The following is a 22,206-nucleotide window of genomic DNA, read 5'->3' as shown; positions in this document are numbered from 1 at the left end:
AGAAATCAACCAACAACTTTCCACCAAACCTATTTTAATTGCCCTATCCATCCAAATAGGTAAATCGTGATATGGTTCTATCCATGTCTCTCGCTTCTTATAGTACTAGTTTTGAGTCGGTTGGACCAAATATTTAGTGCGATCCATTTAAGCTAAAGCTCGAACTTACAAATTTAACCTAAAAATTTTGACCTCGTTATTTCATGCCACAACGATTTAGATTTTAGTCTAATAAACCTTTTCTGGTATCTGTTTCATATTTGAATAATTAATTTACTTTAATTATAAAGACGACTTAAATTGGATAATATTAAAAATAAATTTAAAGTATTTATCAACTCAAAACCAATCAAACTACTTTACAAGGAAAAAAAAACATTAAATTTATTTTACAGTCAATTTACCAAAAAAAAAAGGTAGACTTTTTATTAAATAAATCAAAATGTTTCCTGGTAATTATTCTTTGTCTTGTTTGTTGACGCGCTTGTAAAAAAAAATGAATTAATTTAATGGGAAAAAATGAACGTGGACTACACGCGCCATAAAGGCGCGTGTATATTATCCAAACAATTCCATCTCATCTCATAAAAAGAAAATCTTACAACTCAGAGAAGCACGGATTCGTAATAATTGCACGACCGGCCGTTTGGGCTATCAAGATGCATTCTCCTTTCGACACGTGTCCCCCCGCACGGATACCAGAGCAAAATTCCGTCGTATTTACATACGCTTCTCGAATCCGCTCTCTCCGTCACCGTCGCCTCCTCCTCCTCCTCGTCCGTCCATTTTCAGTTTTGGTCGGGAAAATTTAATGCGATACTGTTGATGACCATGTCCGTTGCTGATCGTCGCAAGCTCTTCACGTTGTGTTCGATGTGGCAATCGGGGAATACTTCGTCTTCTTCGTCCTCCACTCAGAATCTTCATCATAGTATCCATGGCCCTAGTGATAGAAACTTAACTGCGTCGAATAATATGAAAACTTCATCGTCTTCCAAGACGGTGTCCTCTGTGGCGAAGTCGCTGTTGCCTCCTCGCCGTCGGCTTCGGCTTGATCCTAACAATTGCTTGTTCTTCCCTTGTAAGTTGTTGTTCTCTCTTCGTCTCTCTGTTCATTGCTGGTGCTTAGGTTTTTGAATTGGATGGAGAGGTTTTGCTGTAGTTGAATTGTAGTGGTTAATTAGAATTCGAAGTCGGATGTTTCGAACCATTTCGAAACCTTCAATCTGGATAATGCGAGCCCGAAATGATACTCGTTTGCTCATGAATTCGAATTTTGAATCTAATTAAATAGAGGTTCTAATCGATTTTCCGGCTGCCATTTGCGAGTTGAATTTCAAATTTACATGAAGCAGGGGAGTTGCAAGTTTTAGATAAATGTACGGAATAGTTGTTCAGAATTTGCATCCATTTCTTCTTACTCGTCTTCATCTCTGTATTGTTTGATGATTGCTGTGTAGATGAACCCGGGAAGCAGGTAAAGAGCGCCATCAGGTTGAAGAACACGAGCAGATCTCATGTAGCTTTCAAGGTATTATTACTTTAGTGTTTTTTTCCATAGCAGGCCTACTTTCACCTTTTGTTCTTTTCCATTATTCTTTATTGATTTCTTACTTTTTTAAGCCCTAAACAAGCCAAGGGTACGGCAAACACTTTACTGAAGCTTGAATGCATCTGATTTTGTTCTTCTGATGAACTTTTCCTCTCTATACTCTGAAAACAATGAGTCTTGTTAGATTATGCTGATCTTCCAATTACCTTTATAGTAATTGATGTTTATATGGGTACTTGCATTCAAATTGTTTGCATTCAATTTTGCATTCCAAGCTGTGAAAATTTGCATTCAAATTGTTTTCAGCTTCTTGTAAAGTTCTTCAGCTGAGGAAATCAAATTCGTTGAAGGTTTTCTTGGAGTTTTTCCTGTATTTTTGTTCTTTGGTTTACTAAAGTAAATTGACATTCAAATTAATGTGAACTGCATACTTGTATGAATGTCATTCAAATGAATGTGAACTGTTCATTTCCAAGATTACTTGAAATGCGAGTATATCATCCTAAATGGTCTCTGTATCTTTCTCTTCAGTTCCAAACTACCGCCCCCAAGAGCTGTTATATGCGGCCTCCTGGTGGTATTCTGGCTCCAGGAGAAAATTTTATTGCTACTGGTAATGTTTCCATTTTCATAGCCCTTTTTCCTTTTTTGTGGCTTTCTTACTTTTGATACATAATCAATATCTACTCAATTATCCATTGGTTTCATCTCTTAAACAGTCTTCAGATTTGTTGAGCAGCCCGAGAATAATGAAAAGCCAATGGACCAGAAGAGCAAAATTAAGTTTAAGATCATGAGCCTTAAAGTGAAAGCAGGAATCGAATACGTACCCGAGCTGGTGAGTGTCGGTTTGAATTGGGGTTTTCTTCCCCTCTTCTCTCTCTGCTGTTTTGAGATTGGTTAAACTTATACATTTCTGACTCATGTAACATAGCCAATGTCTTGCCTTCTGTTTTTGTCATTTTGTGTGTTCTATCCGACAGTTTGAGGTTTCCATTGTCTTCCTTCATGTAGTCAATGTAGTTCAGTGTTAATTTTTGTCAACCAGCATCTCCAGTTAGTGTACTACTTCCTAATGGACTGTCTTCTGTGGTAGCAACTGAAATAAGTTAATGGGTTCGTTTTTTCATTATTTGGAGTTGGGCGCAATCGCTTAATGACCTCACCTCAAGAACTCGATGCATATTTGTGTTCGATCACCGAACGATCGATAGTACTTTTTTGTTGGCATGTACTTATGTTGTGCAAAATTTTCAGTTTGATGAACAGAAGGACCAAGTAACAGTTGAGCAAATTTTGCGGGTCGTATTTGTAGATCCAGAGCGACCTAGTGCTGTAAGTAAATCAATAAAACACAGGCTTGTTCTTGATTGTGTTCTTGTTTGTGTTCTTGTTCTTGTCTGAAGTCCAATTTAATGCCATTTTGATGTTTTAGGCTCTTGAAAAACTAAAACGTCAATTGGCCGAAGCGGAGGCTGCACTTGAAGCACGCAAGAAACCTCCAGCAGAAACAGGTCCCCAGGTTGTAGGGGAAGGCCTTGTGATAGATGAATGGGTATGATGTTCTCAATAATGTTGAGTTCATCTTATGTTCATATATTAATTAATCTTATAATCCTCTGATTTTCATTTTTGGATTGATTGTTCAGAAAGAAAGAAGGGAGAAATACCTTGCTCGTCAACAAGTTGTGTAAAGTTAGATTTACTGTTGCATTACACACTTTTCCAGTGGTAAATCTGTACAGGTATTACCATCTTCAATCCCTGGATATCTGTAAGATGAAAGGAGTTAGTTGGAATGTTCATCGAGCGGAAAAATAATACGACATCGACGTTGACGTCAGTGTTGTTACTTATGAAATGAGCTGCAGGAAAGTTGAAGAACTCGATCGAGAGTCGAATGCTATGCCGCTCATCGTAGATGATGAATTCTGGTTGTGAAAATAAATGTACCTGAGCTTATGATCATAAGATTTCGAAGTTTTGGATGGATAAGGTGTAGAACTAATTAATGTGGTGAAAGATGTTTTTGCAGAAATTACATACTTTGAGGTTAAATCTGGGTGATGCTTCTCTTATTTAATCAAGAAGCAGGCCAGGTTATACAATGTTTGTATGGCTTACTATGCGGCAACTATTTCATTTTTTTATCTGTTTGCCAAAATTTCTCTCCATTCGATAAAACTCATTCCTATCAGATCTATCAGATATTGTCGTCTGCAGACACTATCCGTTAGAAGATCACTGTCAGATATTATCGTCTACAAACACTATCTGTTAGGGAGATAACTATCAGACATTGTCTACCGACACTATCTGTTAGGGAGATCACGGTAAGATATTGTCGTTTACAGACACTATTTGTTAGGTATCAGACATTGTCTACCGACACTATCTGTTAGGGAGATCACTATCTGTTAGGGAGATAACTATAAGATATTGTCTACAGACACTATCCGTTAGGGAGATCACTATCAGACATTATCTACGGACACTTCTATTAACTGTCAGACATTGTCTACCGACACTATCTGTTAGGGAAATCAGTATTACAGACACTATCCGTTAGAGAGATCACGATCAGACATTGTCTACTGACACTATCTATTAGGAGACACTATCTATTAGGAAGATCACTATGACCGACACTAATTGTTAGGGAGATGATTTTATTATATATCAATTAATGGAAATCTCACCATTAGACTCTATCTTATGCTAATCCATATATAACGACATTAAAAGCCCAAATGGAGCAAAATAGATAAGTTTCGAGTGAATGGATACTCAATAAAATATTGAGTAAATGAATACACGATATTTTTCAACAATTAAACCCGGGAAATCAAATTGTATAACATGAATACAAATTAAATCTCTCAGTTTAAAATAGACCATTTTTAAGAAAATAATAGTTATAAAAAATCACAAAACAACTATTTAAACAAATGAAGAAAAAAAATTTAAACAATAACTCTACCAAGTAGTTAACGGACTTACATATCCTATACATAAAACGGCCGCCACAAGCGATCGGCCGCCATTGATGAGCCCCAAGGAAGTCGATAACCACTCAAATTCCGCCCAAATTTCATATATCTTCCGGCAATTGAAAACTCTGACAACCGAAAATATGATGCAAATTGTTCTGAACGAAGACGGCGACGCCGCATTTCGTGCCGTTAAAGCCCTCCCACAGACAAAAAGCGACGGTGCCGGAGACGGTTTTTTTAGCGGAGGCGCTTTTAACGGAGCAGAGCTTTTCAAGCTTTCTCACCACAAAATCATTGGCCAGAACTCGCCCTTTGTTGTCGCCGCCGGAGATATCCGTGACCAGGCCGCTCTCGTACAGCGCCACCATAACATCTGCGCCGTCGCTGTCTACTTTCGTCCTCAATGCTCCGGTGAGTGTCACTTCCAGGCTGTCCGTCGTCGGCCGGAGGAACGTCGCCTGTGGAAAATTTCCGGCGAGAGTGAAAATTGGGGGAAAAAAGCTCTGTTTCTTAAAATCAAATTCAAACCCAGAAACGTAGTTTAATCCGAAAATTGCAATAGAACCCAGAAATTGGGGTTAAAATTGAACCTGGAAAGTGGGAGCAGCAAACTTGGGAGCGGATTTAATCATACCCACCAAGCTATCCTGATCGTTAGCAACCGCCTGAGCCCGGCCCTGAACCACGACCTGAGGAGTAAACATTGTATCGAGCCCTAACCCCTCAACGTAGGCCTTTTGGCGGACCGTCCACTGGCTATGACCGAAGGGGTCCTTCCACCCATTGTAGTCCCAATAGTCCACATGGTAAGCCAGAACCACCACCGGCACCTCCAATTCAAAATCTCCTCTCCCCAGTCTCGACAACAGCACCTCTGCCTCCGGCGATGTCGCACACCCCTGCGACGAGAATAGCTCCACTAGTACGGCTCCACCCCGGCGATTCTCCTCCGCCGTTACATCCGCCGTGGCGCTGCTGGCTTTGTCGTTGGGGATTGGGGCGCCGCCGTTGTCGCTGCCCTTGCCTAAGCATGTGAACAGACAGCGGACCATGGTGGGCGGTGGTTTTTGGCGGAAAGCGGTGGTTGCGTGGGTTGATGATGGGTTTGGAGCGGAATGGCAATGGTGTAATATTGAACATTTGAATGGTGCAGAGACAATGGCGGCGAACAATCTGTTGCGACTCTCCAGCAAACCAGGAATTCGTTTCTCCGGTCGGTGACAGCTGGACATGTCGTGTCATTATTTGATTCGGTCAAACTTCCACGTCGGTATGAATTTTTTATTATTTATAGGAAACTTGTTTTCATATTAAATTACCAATAAAATGATTAATTGCTATTAACACTGTTCACTAAAATTCAAAACAAAAAATCAAATCGCTAATCTTGTTTAATTATCTTAAATCAAGTAATTAAACTTCATAATACATTCACATTGGATTATTTCAATATAAATTTAATTTTATATTTTTGTTCAAATCCGACAAACACCACGTGTCAGAATCTTATTGAAGGACCACATGCCCATTCCACGTGTGTCGGAGTTATACATGGACGAGAAATTCCCGGTAATTTTCACACCTAAAGCCACATTATGCCACCTTGTCCATTAGCATCCACATCAAAGAAAAAACTAATATGTATATATATATATGTATGTGTTATATATATATATGTATGTGTTATATATAGTATGATATTGTTTAATTTGAGCATAAACTTTACTTTTGGTTTTTTGAAAATGTCTCGTACTAATAGAGATGTACAAATCATCAAAATATATATACATATGCATGTGGGTACGTACGTATGTATATATAAGCATAATTTAATGGCTAATAATCTATACGTACAAATTTTTCCAAGTGCAAATCAAAATGAAAAAGTGTCGAGAACTTAGAAATTTGTCTTGATTCATTTAATCGAACTTTTGGATTTAGTGATGATTTAACTCGACGACCCTTTTTATCGGGTATCGGAATTGAAGAATTAGCATGATTCCGGGAAGATTGGTTGGTGACCACATAGAGAGGATCTGGCTGTGGGTGACCCAAGAGTTAGCACCAGCCAAAGTTTATCCTAAAAGCTGTATATAATAGAATATTTGGTTCATTCCTCCTCCGCCCACAGCCACCAGCAACAGCCGCCGTGTGGGAGGCATGTTGGAAGGCAAAGCAATCGTGGGCGAGACGGACATGCTGCAGGCGATGCAGCAGGACGCGTTGGAGCTGGCGGCTAAGGCACTGGACAGGTTTGATGTGACGGAAGCGACTGACATTGCTCGGTTCATAAAGAAGGTAAAAATTGGTTAAATTTTGGTGTTGATATTTGGGAAAGGGAGTGAATTAATTAATGAATTAAGGTTGTTTGGGCAGGAATTTGACAGGACACATGGGGGAGGTTGGCAGTGCATTGTGGGAACAGATTTTGGGTCATTTGTGACCCATTGTTTTGGGTGTTTCATATACTTTTGTGTTGGAAGCCTTGCAATTTTGCTGTTTAGGGGCTCTGATGCCCCTCAACAACACCCTCACCCAACTCACTTCCCTGCTTCACAAACCCTCAAAGGCAACTCATTGTAGTTCAACAAACACACTTATATAAGAAACGTTTTGTTCTCTCTAATCGATGTGAGATCTCACCATCCATCTTTTTGGGCGCGTATTCGCTGGCACACAATTCAGTGTCTAGCTCTGGTACCATTTATAATAGGCTAAGCCCATCGCTAGCAGATATCTGGTTTGACTCGTTACATATCGCTGTCTCTCGACATCAATTTTACAATCCACTTCTTTGGTGTGATATCATTTGTGTTCAAGCTTATGAGATATTAACTAAAAGATATTAAGATTTTAATTTTGTTATATTATTTTAAATGATTAAGTGGTATCTAATTTGTGGATGAACAAAAAGCAGCAAAATCAAAATTTTGTTTTGTTTTTCAAAATATAAATAAAGTAAATTCATGTATTTTGGACGAGGTGTATTAGGTGTCAGAATTTTGCTAATGAGGCAAATATCTTATTCTTATTAATTTTAATTACTCACTTAACGCAATTGCGGGGATAGCTCAGTTGGGAGAGCGTCAGACTGAAGATCTGAAGGTCGCGTGTTCGATCCACGCTCACCGCACTTCTTTTTATGTTTTTTTTTTCTAACCCACTTAAAACGCCAGCGTTTGCAATACCTTTCCATTATTCCTGATAACTAAAAAATTTAGTTTATAATAACACCATCATCATCCCCTGCCTTCAACTTCTCAACTGCAGCCTGCAACTGAAATCTTTGGGCAGTGACATCAATGGCGGCCTCTGCTAGCTTCCAACACTTTTCTCGGGCCAACCCCATTTCTCGATCAAAGCGTACATGTATTATTTAATATTTAGTACATGTATGGTCACAAAAAATGTTCCAAAACGAGTGTTAATTAATATCGATTGGAGAAAAGAACGAGTGTTAACAAAGACATTAGTCTCCAAAGGGAGGTGAACGGTGAGATTGTTTATAAGGGTGGAGAAACCTCTCCTAGGAGACACGTTTTAAATTTTTTAAAGGAAAGCCCGAAAGAGAACAATATCTGCTAACAGTAGATTTGAACTGGCCATGTGAACAGAAGATATGACATTAAATAATAGAGAGCTGATTCGGTGTATTCAGAGGTACAAACGCTTTCTTCCATTCCTTTAATATAAACTATGAACAACATCTATACCATCAAACTAAATATAAATGACAGTACAAACTATACACCAAACTAAACTACCATGCACCGGAGACCATGCATCACCAAATGACTCTTATACACAATCTTCTGAACACTCCCCCTCCCCCTCCGTCCTCCCAACACGTTAAACGTTTCTCCATTTATCGGGTCGTTGTCCGATCAACGTTCTCTCCCACCCTTTCAAGACCTCTCCAGTCCCTTCATATACAACTCAATAATCCATCTATGACGATCTTAACCGCAACTTCCCCCACCATTTTCGACGAATTATATCAGCCTCGAAAGGACCATGTTTATGAACCTTAGGTTTATTTTCACGTAGTTTTGCCTTGTACTCCTTTTTCCATGCTTCGAACCGGACTTTAATTTTACGGTATTCTTCGTCCGGATTCGTGTTAGCCCCTCCTGGCTGTCCCTGACCTGATTTTGTTTCGGCCAAACCTTTGGCATCATCATCGAATGCATTCTTTTGCTGTTCGAACTCCTTTACGAGATTGTTCACAGAAAATGATGTACCATTCATTTCTCGGCCTGCTCCAGCTTCACGGGGAGTTCGAGATTCCATGGACGTCGTATCTTCAGAATCGTAATAGTGAGGTGGTGAGGTACCTGCACCAACCTTTCCGGCCATATTTTCAGTAGCAAGACTCTTTTTAGCAGCAGCAAGACTCGTCTGCATTATGTATAACAGCTTAGCTTAGTTCAAAAGAATCAAAAAGTGTTCTAGCTTCAAGAAGGGTTTCATGACTAACAGCCCAAGCATATTGCTAACAGATATTGTCCGTTTTAGCCCGTTATATATCACTGTCAACTTCACAGTTTTAAAGCGCGTCTGTTAGAGAGAGAGGTTTCCATACCCTTATAAGAAATATTCCGATGTGGGATCTCACAATCCACCCCCCTTGGGAGCCCAGCGTCCTCGCTGGCACACCGCCCGGTGTCTAGCTCTGATGTCATTTGTAACAGTCCAAGCACACCGCTAGCAATATTGTCCACTTTAGCCCGTTACGTACCACCGTCAACTACATGGTTTTAAAACACGTATGTTAGAGAGATGTTTCCACATCCTTATAAGGAATGTTTTGTTCCTCTCTCCAACTGACGTGAGATCTCACAATCCACCCCTCTTAAGGGCTCAGCGTCCTCGCTGGCACACCGCCTGGTGTCTGACTCTGATACCATTTGTAACAGCCCAAGCACACTGCTAGTAGTATTGTCCGCTTTAGTTGTTAAGTATCACTGTCAACTACACGATTTTAAAACGCGCCTGTTAAGAAGAGGTTTCCACACCCTTATAAGGAATGTTTCGTTCCCCTCTCCAACCGATGTGGGATCTCACAATCCACCCCTTTAGGAACCCAGCATCCTCGCTGGTACACTTCTCGATGTTTGGCTCCGATACCATTCGTAACAGCCCAAGCACACCACTAGCAGATATTATCCACTTTAGCCCATTACGTATCGTCGTCAACTACACGGTTTTAAAATGCGTATGTTAGGGAGAGGTTTCCACACCCTTATAAGGAATGTTTCGTTCCCCTCTCTAACCGATGTGGGATCTCACAATCCACCCCCATGGGGTCCAGCGTCCTCGTTGGCACTCCACCTGGTGTTTGGATCTGATACCATTCACATCAGCCCAAGCACACCGCTAGCAGATATTGTCCGCTTTAGCCTGTTACGTATCACCATCAACTACACGGTTTTAAAACACGTCTATTATGGAGAGATTTTCACACCCTTATAATAAATGTTTCGTTCCCCTCTCCATCCGATATGAGATCTCACGTACCAACTTTTCGCATAAAAAATTAGGTGGTGTGAACTTACTTGCAAAGATGCCATCTGCTTTTGCCACATATCCTCCATGGACTTCATCTTGGCTTCATATTCTAACCGCCTAGCCTCAAATTGCTTTACTTGGTCCCGCAATGCAACATTTTCCTCTTCCTTTTTCCCTATGGTTGCTTCCGCTTCAACGACCCTCTTTTGAAGGTCGGTCAGTGTTGCAGGCAACGCGTGATCCTGCTCGAGAAATAAGAGACCGTCACGGACACTCGCACATACATATAGTCCTAAACTTACGAGCACGATTACCCAGTAAACACATTTCCCTCAACTATGTCGAACAGGTAAAAGAAATAACACGAGGATACCTCTGAAAGTCTCCTGCCCCTGTTCGGTCGGTTTTCAAACCTATTCGAATCACTCTTGCCCATAAAATGATTTCGAACCAACGAACCACGTATTACTGCAGGGTAAAGCGGAAGATATAAGATTAGTATGATATCGATCATTACAAATGTTGCAGCGTGACATAACACTCGTGATTACCGGATTGTAATCGTATGATTGCCTGCTGTTCATACACCTTTGAAGGAACATTGAAAGCGCACACAGTGAATGAGAACCTCTTCACCTTACCAGTACTTCTCCTTCTAGAACTTTCGCCGCGAATAACTGCATAGATAAATTGATTGATCAGCGTTTATTGCGGACTATCCTCTTAATTTGAAGCGTGCAACCATGTTTACAGAGTAGGAATTGGTGAACGTATAATAGCCCAAGCCCACCGCTAGCAGATATTGTCCTCTTTAGCTTTCCTCAAGGTTTTTAAAACCTGTCTGCTAGGGATTCCACACCCTTATAAAGAATGTTTCGTTCTCCTCCCCAATTGATGTGGAATCTCACAATCCACCTCCCTTCAGAGCCCAACATTCTCACTTACACTCATTTCTTTCTCCAATCGATGTGGGACCTCCCCAATTCACCCCCTTCGGGCCCCAGCGTCCTTGCCAGCACACCGCCTCGTGTCCACACCCTTCGGGGCTCAGCCTCCTCGTTGACACATCGCCCCGTGTCTGACTTTGATACCATTTGTAATGACCCAAGCCCACAACTAACAGATATTGTCCTCTTTGGGTTTTCCCTTTCGAGCTTCCTCTCAAGGTTTTAAAAACTCGTGAGCTAGGGAGAGGTTTCGACACCCTAATAAAGAATGCTTCGTTCTCCTCCCCAACCAATGTGGGATCTTGGACAAACTTTTTGAAAAGATGAAACTTAAGGACCGATATATAACAACGTATTAAGCTACCAGCAATCGAACTATAAAGATCGACAATATACATGATTGTAAGATCGTGGCGGCATGCTTAAGTTCATGGAAGTGGCCACGAGAATGGCTACCACGGAAGTGTTTTTGAACCCCAAGGATGCTTTGCATAGCTTGCGTCCTCCTTTCCTCCAAGGCGGCCCGAATCTGAGAACCACAAAAACCCATCACCACGATACAAACTCGAATCGAAAGTAAATTTCAATTCTCCAATGAAATATCATTTCTCATCTTAACAGGAAAAACGAAAGACAGGACTCACCTGCCCAGTTCGGAATAATAGTTTCGTATAACCAACATGGTACATCTCGGGGTGGACATCAAAATGCTGCAGAACAGCAATTGATATACTCAACGGATCTCGAGCTACACCCGCTTCTTCAAGGAAGAATTCATACCTTACATCATATTCAGACATGAAATTCAAGAACAGTCTAGTTATAGCATAAAATTTAATGAAGCTAGTGCAAGAAATTTCCTCCTACCTTCCAGCAAATTCTTTATGCGTTATCCTGATAGGATATCCAGACCTTGAAATCCTAATAACCTCCAAAATGCCACAGTACCTAAGTTGTTGTAGGACAAGGTCCTCCTCAAATAAGCCACAAACTTGACTTCGGTTCGGTCTCATGCAACAAATGAAGTGATGGCTCGTGCACTCCAATTTATGAAATAGCTCAAATAGTAGAGCCTATTCAAACAGAAGAGATGCATAAGTTGCCATGAAAATGTCAAATAAAGAAAAACCGATACGCTCGCAACTATTTTACCTTGTACTTGGTACCAACACCTGGCTCAGGGGATTCTACGCCCTTTGTAGAGCTTATCGAACCTGCTGGTTTGTAGGAATGGTTAACCATTTTGGAGGCAAATATTTTCAGTAGCTTGGAAGTACATGATGAAAAGAATTGGATGGAATCTGAAGGCAGGAGATCTCTATTCTTCTCCAAAAACCCATTTGTATCATATACAACCTACAGTAGAGAACCAAGATGCTGATAAAATCTGTTCATAATAATTAACTTTTTTGCTAAGAAAAAGGATGGGAGATTGGAATAACTAACCTCTCCAACGTAATGTCGAACGCCGAAAGCCCTACCTCTTTCCCCTTTAAAGCGGGGATGAGATTTAAAGTGCTGCTTAAGTTTATTAGCAAATGTCAGGTCTGTAGCCTTCGGAAAACTTAACTCTTCGTCCATCAAGGCGAGAACTCCTAGAGGCTTCTGCACAATTCCATCAGATAAAATAAAGTAATCACACTATCTCAGGAAATGGAAATGATATGTGCACTAAAACGAAATAGAAATAAGTCTAAATGTAACCGGTCAAGCCCACCGCTAGCAGATATTGTCCTCTTTGTGCTTCCGCTCAAGATTTTTAAAACGCGTGTGCTAGGGAGAGGTTTCCACACCCTTATAAAGAATGCTTCGTTCTTCTCCCCAACCGATGTAGCTCTCACAATCCACCCCCCTTCAGGGCTGAGCGTCCTCGCTAGCACTCGTTCCCTTCTCCAATTGATGTGGGACCCCCCCAGTCCACCCTCTTTTGGGGCCCAACGTCCTTGCTGGCACATCACCTCGTGTCCACCCTCCTTCGGGGCTCAACCTCCTCGCTGGCACAAGATACCATTTGCAACAGCCCAAGCCCACCGCTAGTAGATATTGTCCTCTTTGGGCTTTCCCTTTCGAGCTTCCCCTCAAGGTTTTTAAAATGCGTCTACTAGGGAGAGGTTTCCACACCCTTATAAAGAATGTTTCGTTCTCCTCCCCAACCGATGTAAGATCTCACAATCCACCCCCTTGAGAGTCTAGCGTCCTCACTAGCACACAGCTCGGTGTCTGGCTTTGATACCATTTGCAACAATCCAAGTCTACCGTTAGCATATATTGTCCTCTTTGGGTTCTCCCTTCTAGACTTGCCCTCAAGGTTCTAAAACGCGTCTATTAGGAAGAAGTTTCCACATCCTTATAAGCAATGCTTCATTCCTTTCTCCAACCGAAATGGNAGCGTTCTCGTTGACACTCGTTCCCTTCTCCAATTGATGTGGGACCCCCCAATCCACCCTCCTTTGGGGCCCAACGTCCTTGCTGGCACACCACCTCGTGTCCACCCTCCTTCGGGCTCAACCTCCTCGCTGGCACATGATACCATTTGTAACAGCCCAAGCCCACCACTAGTAGATATTGTCCTCTTTGTGCTTTCCCTTTTGGGCTTCCCCTCAAGGTTTTTAAAACGCGTCTGCTAGGGAGAGGTTTCCACACCTTTATAGGTTTCCACAAACTATCACAAGTTAATTCATGGTTAAGAAATTCGGACTACCTTCTCAATAAGGTTCAAACACTCTTGATTGTCTTCAAAGTTGACTTTCATACCGTCGACCCCGTTAAATTCATAGTCCTACAAAAATAAACCGAGCAACTTCAACGTTCCTACTTACAAAAGCCATAAAACATCAGCATTTGAAGTACAGGAAATTTCAAACTTCTCACCTCCTGCTGAAGTTTGAAAAGATGCCGAATAAAATGCTGCTGCAGTCTCTCATTTGCATAATTGATACAAAATTGTTCGAAGCCGTTCTTCTGAATTCGGGGCAGCAAGATAATCACCATAAGATGTCATTGCATAAAAATCACTCATAGATGGATAGAATAACATGCCTTAAATGACTCGAACCCATAGATGTCAAGGACATTAATGGATCTTCCAGAATACTCCCTTCCTGGTTGAAGCGACTTATTGATCTGTTCTACAAGCCAGTCAAACAAGCTTGCATAGATAAATTTTGCTAATGCATCTCTTGCATCAGTAGCCTGTATTTATACGACACATGGACATCGTGTTACAGTAAAAGAACGCTTTCTTAGACAGCTAAGAATTGATGTATACCGACTTCACAGATGAGTAGAAAGCAACCTGTTGTAATGTCGATTTTTTAGCAATGCTATCCTTGCCAGATTGCTCTTTGTGGGTTGATAAAACTAACTTAAGCTCATTAAAACTGCAGCCCATCAGCTTGGCAGCATTTGCAACCGCTGTATAAAAAAGTTCATGAAAAAATGTTATAAAAAGCCTATAGTAAATGGAGCGGGTTTTTGTCGGGCTACCTCTTCGAGAGGTAAAATTCATCTGCAGATACACACAAAAAAGTAACACGTGCATCGAAACATCCAACCTACATTTATTCTATACAACCACTGACATAAATTACTTATCAGAATGGAATGAGAATGAGAATGAGAGGTCTAGAACTACGAGGACGATGCCATGACCGCCATGAGGGTCTAGAGAAAGGTTACTCTTCAAACTACGGACATCGCCTACTTAAGATATTAAATATCTCACCATTTTGTAAAGTGAAACAATTGTCACGTGAGAATAGTTGAGACATGCATGAGTTGACTCAAACATCGTAAACCAGGTGGTACGAATCTTGGTGCGCGTATTACCTTCATTAGCTATGACCTCTACATGATTTTCGCTATCAATTATTTGAAACGTAATGTTCCCTATCCACAAAACTGCAGCAAGCAAACCAAATGCATGCTCTTGATCTTCCTTTGTGAATTGAAGTGTGTCTAAGGCTTCCTGTAGGCAAGAGAGGAAGAAGATATAAGACATTCAAGATAGAATAACTAAAAGAAGTTGGTTGGTTGCACTCGGATCGAAGTATTATATAGTTCTTTACCACAAGAATGTTAAATTTCCGTGCATCATCGACACCACCAATCACCAGGCATTCACTGTGATTGAGGTAACTGTACTCACTGGCCGCTCTGATATTAAATTTCTCTGGAGACGTAAAAACGAAGAAATAGTATTAACTTCTACTTAATCATGAGGGTACCACAATAATTTCAATAACAACATATAGAAACAATGGTTGTAAAGGAAATTTAGTGATTGTGCATTCCTCGATCTGGTATATACAGATACAGTCGGCAGTGCATCGAGTACTGGTATTCTAAAAGGAAATTTAGAACATCCTGCAGGCTCGGTAACGAAAATTAAACCGAGCAACAGAATTACAAAATTCATGGTTCCCCTTGTTGTAAAAAATCTGAAATTGACGACATAAATGATTCGAAAAGAAAATACGAGCACAAATACCTTTAAGTCTAGATGGTAGTCCAGCACAAAGTTGATAGAAGATGTGGAATGATCTTTCGCCATTAACCAGGCGAATGACTCTCGACTGCTCAAAGGAGACACGACAACTTCAGGACAACACACAATACACAGTATGTTTTTTCTCGAAGATCTGCTAGAACAGAAATAATTACCTTATCCAACAGAACTATTTGAAATTTGGCAGGTGGGTCGACATGCGATATGCACGAACGGTAACAGAAAGTTAATAAAAGTAATCTGAAAGAGAAATTATAATATATCACGGTCGCAGTAGTTTTCTTACAAGTCTGGATTACAGCACCACATAGCTTCCCTGTTCGGCTAAAAAGAATTTCAATCAACTTCCCCTGCATAGTGACAGATTATCATGGTCAGACAAAAAGGAAAAACAAAGGAATGGTAATAAAAGCAAAGGAAAAGAATCTAACAAATCTGCTGGCATTGTTGTTTCTGGAGGTTTTTGCATTCCCGAATGCTTCGAGTATAACATTCGCTCGAGAAATTCTGTCATCTATGCCACTGACACCACCGAGAGAAGTCAAGTATTCAAGCACAGATTTTGCTGTCTCCGTTTTTCCCGCTCCACTTTCGCCGCTAGTATATAACAAAAACAAAATCATTGAAGTCTAAGCATAATTGAATACTGGAATTTGGAATGCTAGATTGAAATCTAACCTGATGATAATGGATTGATTAACTTCATCTGCAACAGGAATGACAATCCAGATTCATGGGCGTTAGATATAAATTACAACCGACCAAATACAAAGTTCGAATCAACGAAGGAGAATAAAAGATATTGCAGATGAATTCATCCACCTCTTAACATCCCAGAATAAGCAGCATCTGTTGTAGCATAAACATGAGGGTTGTTTATGACTCTCTGTCTGTAGGCTTCAATAAATTCTTTTCCATACTGTTTAATGTCTTTCAAGGGGTTGAATGCTATCAAAACCGACCCTGCGTTACTCTGCAACAACGAAACCAAGAAACTATAAATACATAAACAGAGAAGAATCATAATATCTTTAAAACTAAATCACACGAACATAAATCTTATCCTGAGAAAATCTTCGATGGAGACTGTGAAGAACCGAAGGCTCGTTCAGAAAACCAAGCTGTACAAGATCATCAACCCCCTCGATGATATCTGGATTGGCAGGTAAAAGATCTACGGTCGAAATTTTAATAACCTAAGCATTGTACATTTATCATCAGCAAGTTTTTCAAGAATCCAACCAATCATCAATGTTATGGACTACCTTTTTGTTCGAAAGCATGACAGATGCCTCCGCCCCAGTGCTCGACTGTATGGTTCCTAACTCCCATTGTCCATTTGGAAGTTGACACCAAACATGGAGTTTCTGATAGCGTGACGTGACGAAAAAACATACACACGAGATTTAGATAGCTATATTTACACCAATAATGTAAAGCAACTGTTCACTAGTCCTATTCATTACAATCAAATTGAGTCATTTCCCCTAAAAATTGAACTCCTGGATCAAGAACAAAGGATTTGCAAGATATGCAGCAGTAGGAACACCAGTACAAACTTGATGAATGCAATGAACTATGTAGCAAGTAAAAAGAAAAACAAGAATCATCCAACATTGAAAAATATTGGTACATCAACACAATATAACCGGAAGAACACTATGAACAAAATGAATACCTTCTGAAGAAAATAACCGATATTGTCCTCCCAATAAGACCCACGAAGATTCGAACCATTCACTCGATCTCCATTTTCATTTTCAGAAGCTAACATGTAAGGCGATTCCTCATCTTGATCTCTATTCAATCTCTTGAATGCAAAGTTACCCAAACGATTCTCCTTTCTCATTACATCTTCCCTTCCATTAAAGCCATTAATAGAGCAGCCAGAGGAGCCATCAACATTAACCCTGAAATTGACAGGTAAAGCCCGTCCCACCGGGGGAGTCCGAGCCTTCGAAGTGGGTCGAGACGGCAATGCAGGGGGCGCGTCTTTAGGCTTATCAACCTCATCCCTTCGTCGAAGCGAATCGAGCATTTCCTCGAGTGAACTCCGAGCTATCGTCGAAGGCGATGGCGATAACATCATTTTGGCAAAACCCCACTACTCCAAATCCCGAAATTCCACAGAATTCAACCCAGAAATCCGAAATTCACCTCACTTAACCCAATAAAATCCAGCCAAAACCCCAGAATCAGATGGGTATACAAAAGAATTATATACCCAGAATCAGATGGGTGTTAGAGAAGAATTATAAATACCCAAAATGCAGAATCAATCAGAATTTAAACAAAAACAGTGGTGAAATAGAAACAGAAGATATGAAGAACACAATCGAAAACAACAACAAAAAAAAGGGGGCAAAATTTTCTTGAAACTATTCCTTTCCCCTCTCACTCTGTTCGTTAAAACCCAAAAAAATTATGTAAAAGAAAGAAGAGGAGAGAGAGAGAGGAGAGAGAGAGGTGTAAGAGAGAGAAGTTGATGAATGTCTTGGTTTTTGTTGTTGTTGTTGCTTGAAGCTTTTTGTTTTGAAAAGAAATTTCAAAATTTGTTTCGGGCAGGTGGAGCTGTAGACTCCCAAACATTTCCTTGCAGCAACCGCCTGGTTCCCCCATTTGGGATTCCGAACAAAATATTTTATTTTATTCATTTTTTAAATAATAATTAAATTCATTTCCATCTTTTCTTTTATTTATTTCCTTTTTTAGGATAATGTTTTGGTAAACATCAACTTTTAGTTTCTTTCCAGCTTAAAAAATTTAATTAATAATAATAATAATAACTTCAAATTTTATTTTAGCGATCCAATTACAATAAAATCCTTTTTTTTTAATATTAATATGATTAGATTACTCGATCTAATTACAGTTTAAACGGTTAAAATAATATAAATTATTATTGTCGATGTTTTTTCATAGGTTATAAATATTTAAAAAAAAATACAAAATTTATAATTTAAATTAAATTGAAATAGTGGGAAATTCTTAATTCTCAGTGGTGGATTAATAAATTGATTTTGTTAGTGTGAGTCAAATCTTCCACAGGTCATCGTTGAAATATTAAAAAATAAATAAATAAATAAAAATGTTATTATTAGTATAAATCGACGGTTATGATGACAGATAATGAAGTTATTAATTGATTAATTGTACAGCTAGGATGCTATCTAAACTAGCTTATGCTTGTTCAATTTTTTTTTCCTTTTTTATTCTAATTTTTAATAAAATTATTTTGTACCAACCTAAAATTTTAAGTGAAAACGAATAAAAATCTCGGATTGGTTAGACTACCATGTTATATAAACACCCGTATAATTTGTTTCCAGAAATTAAATTTTAGTTTGATAAATACATTAAAATAGTATAATAAGATTAGATATTTATAGGTGCATTATTTCATCAATAAATTACTCCTCAATAATGAATTTAGGAAACAATAATATATTAGTCCATGCTTACGCAATAATTAATTGAGAAAACAATAATATATTAATTAATGCTTTCCTTTTTTTTTTTTTTTTTTATNTCTTACTTTAAAAAGACCAGTAATTAAATATTCAAATTGATTATAACATTACAAATTTCTATAATAAAAAAATATATTATTTATTTATTTATTTAATCAGTAAAGTCGAATTAATTTCTTCCAACTTTATAAAAATAAAATAAAAAAGGAAAATGGTTTTATAACTTATTGGTTACAAAGGCAACACATTTTGGTCAATGAATGGGGCAATTGTTCTGTGGACCATATGCAAGGGCTGATTGGAGTGGGGCCCATTGAATTTATTAAATATTTCTACAATTTTATTATTATTATTATTAATTATTTAATCTATAAACTTTACACTAAAAAATTAATATTTATGCAACATGTAGCTTCGAGTATGATTAGTAAACTTATTTTTAAAAAGTATATTAAAATAATTAAATCTTATTTTTTTTGGTTAATTGTAAATACTTGTTGAGATGAAGGGCAAATACGTAATTTTAGAATTTGGAAACAAAGTTGGCCTTTGGTTGGTGTGATTGAAGGTGCAGAAAAGGATAAGGAAGGGATTGATTTTATTTTTTATTTTTTATTTTGTAGTTTAACGGTCCAATATAATTTATTTTTAAAAGTATTTGATATCTTANCATGACAAGGGATTTTGTGGAATTTGAGAATTTAATAAATGATTGGTGTTTTGGTCAATGTCTGTGGGATGTGACATTTTGATTAAATTTGGAGGGAGTTTTGAATTAAATAGGAAAATTATATTTACATTTCTACCCTTTCAAAAAAAAAAAAAAAAAGACCCATATTTGACTTTGGAAGTGAAATAGAAAAAATATTATATTTTAATTTTTTTTCTTTTGCATGGGTAGATTGGTAAAATGATATATAATTTTATTTTATTTTTCTACTCATAATTTATCGGGTAATTATCATCCTCAAAATTAAACTAGGTTAATTTAATAAAGTTAATTTCATTATTTGACTTTTTTAACTTTTATCTCATCGTAATTTAGGATAGGTTTATTAATTAATAAACAGAAGTCAAACTTTATAATCAAACTTCATAAATCGTCTCAATAACTAACAAACAGACAATAATTTCTCAAGCAATCTCCAACTGGCAATATTACTTCCTTTCATCACGTCTGATTATTTACCTTGATTATTAGCTAAGGTAAAGTGAAGTCCCCGTTGATTAAGGAGTTATTTGTCAAAATAAATAATAAATAATTAAATCAAATAACTCATGAAATTCAGAAATAAATAAATAAATAAATATAAAGGTAGGAAGGACCATTTTGTGAAAGAAAGGGATGATGATTGTGGGCACATGGGAGGGCAAAAAGGTAATTTAAGAGTAGTTTTGGAATTTGATGATAACGGTAACGTGGGGCCCTGCTAGATTAGGGGACAAAAGGGAAATTTCAAAATTAGATAAAACCCAATAATTTTCATTAAAAACAAATAATAAATAAAAAAGGACACCTAATTCCCCGGAGTTTGTTTGGGAACTTCACGTTTGTTTTCTTCTATTAATTAAAACTTTTTGAAAAATCATAATAAAATATAAAATATTATTTTTATTCTAAATATGTTGTCCATGTCTAGTCAATTTTTAATTTTAGTTGTAATACTTTTAAAAGAATTTTAACTTTATTATTATTATTAAAAGAAAAAAAAAAGAATTTGTGTATTAATATGTGACATTAGAGTATTTTAAATTAGTGGCGAAGAAGATTTTAGAATTGGAACTCCCAAATATATATATATTATATGATTTGGCGATTGTGCGGCACCCACTCTTAGCATTGAGTGGGTCAAGCCTACTTCGATTTACGTTGCCTATAGTTGAGCAACGTGAATACAAACCTCGGGTCTCCATTTCAAGAGAAGGTTTTAGAAAGCGATAGAGAGAGAGAGTTTCGACAGCAAGAGAAAGAAATTGAAATTGGTGTTACATGAGAATGTAAGCAAAAGACAACAACAACGGCTTATACATATAAGTAGTCTTATGGACTATTTTATTCCAAAATTCATAGCTTAAACTTTGATTTATTCGATTTTACATTTAAAAAAAAAAAAATATATATATATATATATATATATATATTTTATCACGTTTTAATTTTTGAAAATTTAAATATTTTGTTAGAGTTACTGTTGTTTTCGAAATTTGGACAAAAAAATCGTACGGACAAATAATAATAAAATTTTATCTTAAAAATAAGATATTCGTAGGTTGAGGGGAAGATGATGGTTATTTAATTTAAAAATAAATTAAAATTTTTAAAATTAAATAATTATTAACATAAAATAACTTTTATGTCAAAATTTAAAATGATTTGAATAAAAGAAACTATTCTAAAAAAATATGAATTAAAAAATGATTTTAAATGTTGAAATAAAAAGAGGAAAATGGATGGAATGATTGATGCCCGTCCTCACTTTTTAGGAAATAAAAAAAAAAATAAAAAAATAAATAAAGTGGATTAAAAGGGAGGGGGAAAAGGGGATGTTTTAGATATTTAAAATTATCCAAAGTGAAAAATTTATTGAAATGTAGCTATCTTTGTAGCCCAGTCCCTCAAGTCTTTCAATTATGAAATTCACCCCTTTTTTTTCTTCTAATTATTAATTCGGATTAGTTTTAAAATAAAATTCAGATTTTAGTCAAAACTTACAACAAAACTCCACCATCTTCCTTTACGATTGGAACCCAATTCAAATTTCACCATTTTTCTAATGATGGCCCTTTTTATTATTATTATTTTTTTAAAATTATGTACAAATTTGAAAAGCGGACAATATCTGCTAACGGTGGTTTTGGACTATTACAAATTATATCAGAGCTAGGTTACTGAACGATGTGAGGCACTGGTCGGAGTAGGATTAGACTTGGACGATGCGAGACACGACCCTCTTTATAATAGACACGTTTTAAAATCGAAAAGACCAAAAAAGAAAAAGTTATAAGTTTAGTTAAGATCGGATGAAATCATTAAATGGGGGCGTAGTATAAAATAATGACTAAATAGGATTGTTAATAATACAGATCAAATTATTAATGTACGATATTATTTGCCAAGATTCAATATTTTACTAAATAGGATTGATTAATTATTGAACCAATATTCAATATTTATGGAGTATAATTCAATAATTATTAAAAAGGAAGCTCGTAGAGCTTTTTTGACGTT

General features: G+C 37.7%; 4 protein-coding genes and 1 non-coding gene across 6 annotated transcripts; 3 read left to right on the top strand and 2 right to left on the bottom strand.

The window, feature by feature from the left end:
• Positions 1 to 630: 630 nt before the first annotated feature.
• LOC111787572 (vesicle-associated protein 4-1-like) lies at positions 631 to 3,702 on the top strand. Of its 2 annotated transcripts, XR_002814007.1 has the most exons (8): positions 631 to 1,081; positions 1,461 to 1,531; positions 2,084 to 2,165; positions 2,272 to 2,390; positions 2,810 to 2,887; positions 2,988 to 3,107; positions 3,202 to 3,297; positions 3,424 to 3,702. XR_002814007.1 is itself a non-coding variant. In XM_023667586.1 (7 exons), exons 1-7 carry the CDS (start codon positions 826 to 828, stop codon positions 3,244 to 3,246), a joined length of 771 nt encoding a protein of 256 aa, XP_023523354.1. In that variant the 5' UTR covers positions 631 to 825; the 3' UTR covers positions 3,247 to 3,702. The 2 variants fall into 2 exon arrangements, 1 of the variants encoding a protein (XP_023523354.1); XM_023667586.1 differs by having other exon boundaries at positions 3,202 to 3,702.
• Positions 3,703 to 4,352: 650 nt separating this feature from the next.
• Positions 4,353 to 5,808, bottom strand: LOC111789093. Its single transcript, XM_023669738.1, has 2 exons — positions 5,136 to 5,808; positions 4,353 to 5,003 (listed from the first exon to the last, which is right to left on the bottom strand). The coding sequence occupies exons 1-2, from the start codon at positions 5,775 to 5,777 to the stop codon at positions 4,644 to 4,646; spliced, it is 1,002 nt and encodes a 333-aa protein (XP_023525506.1). The 5' UTR covers positions 5,778 to 5,808; the 3' UTR covers positions 4,353 to 4,643.
• Positions 5,809 to 6,673: 865 nt separating this feature from the next.
• LOC111789211 (dynein light chain 2, cytoplasmic-like) lies at positions 6,674 to 7,171 on the top strand. The gene is made up of 2 exons (XM_023669908.1): positions 6,674 to 6,843; positions 6,922 to 7,171. The coding sequence occupies exons 1-2, from the start codon at positions 6,706 to 6,708 to the stop codon at positions 7,126 to 7,128; spliced, it is 345 nt and encodes a 114-aa protein (XP_023525676.1). The 5' UTR covers positions 6,674 to 6,705; the 3' UTR covers positions 7,129 to 7,171.
• A 434-nt stretch (positions 7,172 to 7,605) lies between these two features.
• Positions 7,606 to 7,678, top strand: TRNAF-GAA. The gene has a single exon. It is a non-coding gene; the product is annotated as a tRNA-Phe (tRNA).
• Positions 7,679 to 8,137: 459 nt separating this feature from the next.
• LOC111788698 (myosin-2-like) lies at positions 8,138 to 17,983 on the bottom strand. The gene is made up of 24 exons (XM_023669141.1): positions 17,186 to 17,983; positions 16,773 to 16,874; positions 16,560 to 16,703; positions 16,330 to 16,480; positions 16,186 to 16,213; positions 15,939 to 16,104; positions 15,794 to 15,857; positions 15,663 to 15,676; positions 15,490 to 15,574; positions 15,068 to 15,171; positions 14,829 to 14,967; positions 14,296 to 14,414; positions 14,040 to 14,192; positions 13,872 to 13,961; positions 13,702 to 13,779; positions 12,447 to 12,605; positions 12,153 to 12,356; positions 11,868 to 12,073; positions 11,645 to 11,780; positions 11,397 to 11,529; positions 10,605 to 10,730; positions 10,427 to 10,521; positions 10,101 to 10,295; positions 8,138 to 8,943 (listed from the first exon to the last, which is right to left on the bottom strand). The coding sequence occupies exons 1-24, from the start codon at positions 17,594 to 17,596 to the stop codon at positions 8,494 to 8,496; spliced, it is 3,552 nt and encodes a 1,183-aa protein (XP_023524909.1). The 5' UTR covers positions 17,597 to 17,983; the 3' UTR covers positions 8,138 to 8,493.
• Between the last annotated feature and the right edge of the window lie 4,223 nt (positions 17,984 to 22,206).

Source organism: Cucurbita pepo, chromosome LG02 (assembly GCF_002806865.2).
Source record: "Cucurbita pepo subsp. pepo cultivar mu-cu-16 chromosome LG02, ASM280686v2, whole genome shotgun sequence".
Classification (NCBI taxonomy): Eukaryota; Viridiplantae; Streptophyta; class Magnoliopsida; order Cucurbitales; family Cucurbitaceae; genus Cucurbita; species Cucurbita pepo.
Note: the sequence above shows the minus strand (reverse complement) of the source record. Positions and strands in the feature narration are given on the sequence as shown.